Below are 4,761 nucleotides of genomic sequence, written 5' to 3' on the forward strand. Positions count from 1 at the left end.
GGTCGTGGTCAAGGCAAGGGTCATGAACGTGATGAGTCAATCAATGGGATGCTGGAAAGTCTACTGTTGATGAGACAGGATAGAGAATCTGGCCCAGACAGAGAGGAATGAGTGAGCTTAAGTACTGACTGGACCAGGTGGTGGAGCTGTGGGATAATGAGCGGTGACAGGTGACATGAGTTGAGTGATTACTGAGTGTGCAGCATGAAAGAGGAGCTGACAGAGAGCAGAGCTATGACAAATGATAATATAAAATGAAGAGTGTTCTTTCAATTGATTACTTCAGGATACAATTAGACAGTCTCTGGATGAGCTAATTTGTATTTCTGGATTCAAATCAATGAAATAATTGTTCCTGTCCCATGAAGGTCCTCAGAGGCAGGTTTTGGTCGGAGGCTGAGTTCACTACAGGCCCCCTTTGGAAATCATCGCCTGTCCATGGGGATGAACATGAACTTACGCCTCCGAATGTCCTTGAGCTTGATGTAATCCAGCAAGAGGAAAACAAAAGTCAAAGAAGGTAATCCCACAACGGTTTAGGTAATTCCACAATGTTGTTGGTAATTCCATAATGTTGTTGGTAATTCCATTATGTTGTTGGTAATTCCATTATGTTGTTGGTAATTCAATTGTAGCAATGCATATGTAGGATGAACAGACTGAAAAACTCATTCATCCCTGTAGTGATCAGGCTTCTCAATGAACAGTGATGACTTCTGTACTGTTTTTTAACATCTCAATGTGTTGTCTAGTATGGAGGTTTTGTGTGTCTACTGACTGTGAAACAAATTGCCTGTTGGTGTTATGTTTCTGCCCCCTTCATGTCTCATTTCTACCCTGTCATGCTCTACTCTCAAGCTCTGCCTCTCAGCCACACCCACTTCACTCACCACTCAATCAGCCTCATGCCCTGTACCTGCTGCTTGCTCTATTTAAGCACTCTTGTTTCACTTCTCCTTGCCAGATTATCGAATCCTCTTGGTTGTAGATGTCCAGCGCTTTGTTCAATTCAATTCAAATTCACTTCAATTCAAAAATACTTTATTAATCCCAAAGGGAAATTATTTGTTGTTGTAACTCGTTATCCTAATTTCATTAAGAGATGTTATGGATACTGAGGCTGTAGACAGGAAGGATCTCTTGTAAAGGTCCATCCCACAATGGATCCTAAGAAACTGGCTGCAGATGCCGTCCGATCCATCCACCCAGACTCAGCAGGCCTCTTGGTTCCCCCGGGCTGCAGGACCACCCAAATGCTGGGCAGAACAACTCCCAGAGCTCTCATCTGAAACTTTTGTCTTGACCCCATGTATGCTTTTTGGATTTGCCTTGTTGCCTGCTACTCGTCTGTTCATGTTCTGCCCTTCTGATCCTGATGACAACTCTTTCTGGCCCATGGACTCTAAATTTTGGATTATCCCTTGGATCTGTTTAAAGACCTCTGACTTCTTGTGCATGACCCCTGCTTCTCCTAATGGACCCCGACTCTGAATAATCCCCTTACTCTTAGCTTTCGCCACGCTCTTCTACTGCTGTGTTCCCACCAACTATGGTGACATCCTCTACCTGAACTCCGACAGGTTTATACCACCATAACTGCCTGAGAAGGTTAGTGGCTGTTCATTGTTGATAAACAATCTCCTGAAAACCTACAGACCACTAACTGTCATATCTCTGCAGATTTGTTCCTGCATCTGGACCCAGACACCCACCAGCAGCTGCAAATCAATAAATCATTTAACCTTTCTTGTTGTCCGGCCGAGTTCTCAAATCCTAAAACTGATTTTTGTCAGTCGGAGATCAAAAAGATTCTTGAACTTGAACAGATGTCTTGGTCCTTCTGGTGCTTCCTTGTGACTCCTCCATGTTTCTCCTCCTGATTTTTTGAAAGATTTGCTGCCTCGTCAGCCCTTTGTTTTCATTTATTTAAATAGTTTTATTTTACTTTGAGCTCTTTGAGTCTGTAGCTGGCCTTTTTTTTAAAGAGCAACGTGCCCTGTATACACTGTAAAATTATTTCAACCATGGTTTAAGTAACATAATGACAGTTTTGAAATGTTGTCTTTTATTTAACTTTTTGTGTGCTTGTTTTTTTTTTTTTGTAACTTTGTGCCCCAGATAATAATAGTGGTAACCAACCATGTCATGTGTATCAGGAAGAGCACCCACATCCCAATAAATAATGGCCACTGTTCTGTTTCTTTTCTCCATCTCCTTCAGCCGGTGCATGAATAGGCACAAGACATTGACTTAAAGAAAGTGTTTTGAATTGCATGCAGTAGACTGAGGTGGGCAACAATACTGCATAAGGTACACAACCTACAAAGTACAATACAGTTTTGCAAGTTGTGCACACAAACACGTGAGCTGGGATTTCTGCTCAAAAAGTAGCTGCAAGACTTACAGGTGACTTGGTGACAAATATTTATTTATTTTCAGTGAGACTGCATCTCAAAAGATCTATTTCTCATTATTTTCCCACAATTTTCATTCACTGGCTAGTCTCCAACAGTCACAGATGAATCAGCTACTGGCTTAAGCAGATATTCTGCAATCACATAAACTTATCATTTATCAACAAGTAGACTGAAGGTTAACATTTTCATAAGCACAATCAAAAAATGGGTGTGTCATCTTTACAGAAACTGGTGTGACCTGACCTCTTTAATCATTCCAAATTTATGTTTATCAGGGCTTTCCGTCACGACTAGTGTTACTCGTTTTATTTTTTATTAAGTTAAAAGCACAGCTTGATGGTTAGTGAAATGTTAAACTGGGAAACATTTTGCAAAGCTGTTTTTAGATCATGCAAGTAAACATTAATATACAACAAAAGAGCAGATCATTCAGCACTTCACAAAAAACGTTTACCTGTTACCAGTTACAACTTTACTTATTTATGAAAAATCACGCTTCAATCATCATTAAATTTATTTATAAAGCGCGTTAACAGAGCCACAGCTGAAACAAAGAGCAGAACATCAGTTAAAAACAAGATAAAACAAGGCATAAAAATAAAGCTACAAAGCCAAGCACTCAATGAACTAAAAACTCAATTTAAAACACAATAACACGACGAGTTAAACAGATAAAATCAATACCAATAAAAATGAAGTAAAATCAAGTCTCAGTTGGTTGAAGGCCGATGAGTAGAGATGAGTTTTCAGACGAGTTTTAAACCTGGACAGTGAGGGGCCTGTCGAACGTGCAAAGGCAGAGCGTTCCATAACTCGGGGCACTAACAGAGAAGGTCCTGTCTCTAAGCTTTCACTTACTCTTGGGAATGACCAGAAGCAGCTGGTCAGAGGACCTGAGTGACTGAGGGGGAGTGTAGTGGTGGAGAAACTCTGTTAAATAAGGGGGGGGGGGGGGGGGGGGGGGGTGTTTAAAACCTTTTAAAAAAATATAAATGAACTGTAAAATACATGGGCAGCCAGTGTATTGTGTTAATGGGAAATTTGATGTAGAGATTTGATGCATAGCTCTATTTAAAATAAATCTTAAAAAATAAGAACAAAAATAAACAGTGGTATTACAATGCAGGACCAGATATAATCTCCATTGCTTCAAAGGAAACAACTTAAAATGTTAGTTCATTTTGATTCTACAGGCCAGCCAGCCTCTTGAGATGTTTATAAATTTCTTTCATTTTCAGACCATAAATAATTGGATTGAATAGAGGCTGGAATACAACCATCTGTAAAGTTACTGCTAAATGCACAATCTTTGAAATATCCGATTCAACCACAACTGTAATGACATCATATGCACCGAAACATGAAAAACTGATTAGAACTAACAGATGAGGTATACAGGTCCGTGAAGCTTTTTTCTTGACTTCTGTAGAACTTCGATAGGATATGATCAAAATCCTGATGTATGAAAAAAGGATGCAAAGCAGAGGGAGGAGCGCAACATTCACAAGGGTCATCATATCCAGTATAACAAGTGCTTCTAAGCGCACACACAGCAGATGGTAAAGTGGACTGTTACAAAAGATACCATTCAGAGAATAACTACATGGATTTTCATTTAACATTCGTACAGCCAATAATGACACAAAGAGATGAAAGGCAGGTGTTATCCAAGCAAAAACCAACAGAATACTTATTGTTCTTCTTTCCATTATAGTTGGATATTGTAATGGCTTACATATAGATACATACCGGTCATAGGCCATGGCTGTCAACAGTAAAAATTCAGAACTGCCTAAAGAGTAGTACAGAAAATGTTGCAAGAAACAACTCGAATAGGATATGATCTGCCTCTCAGATAAAATATCAATCAAAAGCTTTGGGTAAACTACAGTGCTGAACAAAACAGAGTTCAGTAACAAAGCTGCAATAAAAACATACATTGGCTCATGAAGGCTCTTTTGTGTCACAATGAGCGATACAACAATGAAATTACAGCACAGTATCAGAATATATACTGTAAACATGATCACAAAATAAAGAAATCTGTATTTGTGTACCTGTATGTACCCATCCAGGGTGATATATGTAATATTAAATTTAATATCCATCATTTATGTCAAAGATGGTCACAATGACAGAACAAACAAAATAAAATTTATATCTTTAGAATGAACTGCATCACAGTAATGTATACTTCTCTATTTCCAAAAAGCACATAGCAATGTTCAACTCTAGAAATAAAATGAATGATTTGAGATCTACTGACTATGTTTATAGAAGTGCTTCAACCTCTGAGGACTTCATTAATCTGCTTGACAAAAGCATCTTGTAAAGATTTCAAGCT

General features: G+C 38.8%; 1 protein-coding gene across 1 annotated transcript; it reads right to left on the bottom strand.

Moving 5' to 3' along the window:
• Positions 1 to 3,604: 3,604 nt before the first annotated feature.
• LOC119419411 (olfactory receptor 6N2-like) lies at positions 3,605 to 4,528 on the bottom strand. The gene has a single exon (XM_037686718.1). The coding sequence runs from the start codon at positions 4,526 to 4,528 to the stop codon at positions 3,605 to 3,607; it is 924 nt and encodes a 307-aa protein (XP_037542646.1).
• Positions 4,529 to 4,761: the final 233 nt, after the last annotated feature.

The sequence above is a fragment of the Nematolebias whitei genome, chromosome 13, assembly GCF_014905685.2.
Source record: "Nematolebias whitei isolate Nwh7 chromosome 13, NemWhi1, whole genome shotgun sequence".
NCBI classification, from domain to species: domain Eukaryota; kingdom Metazoa; phylum Chordata; class Actinopteri; order Cyprinodontiformes; family Rivulidae; genus Nematolebias; species Nematolebias whitei.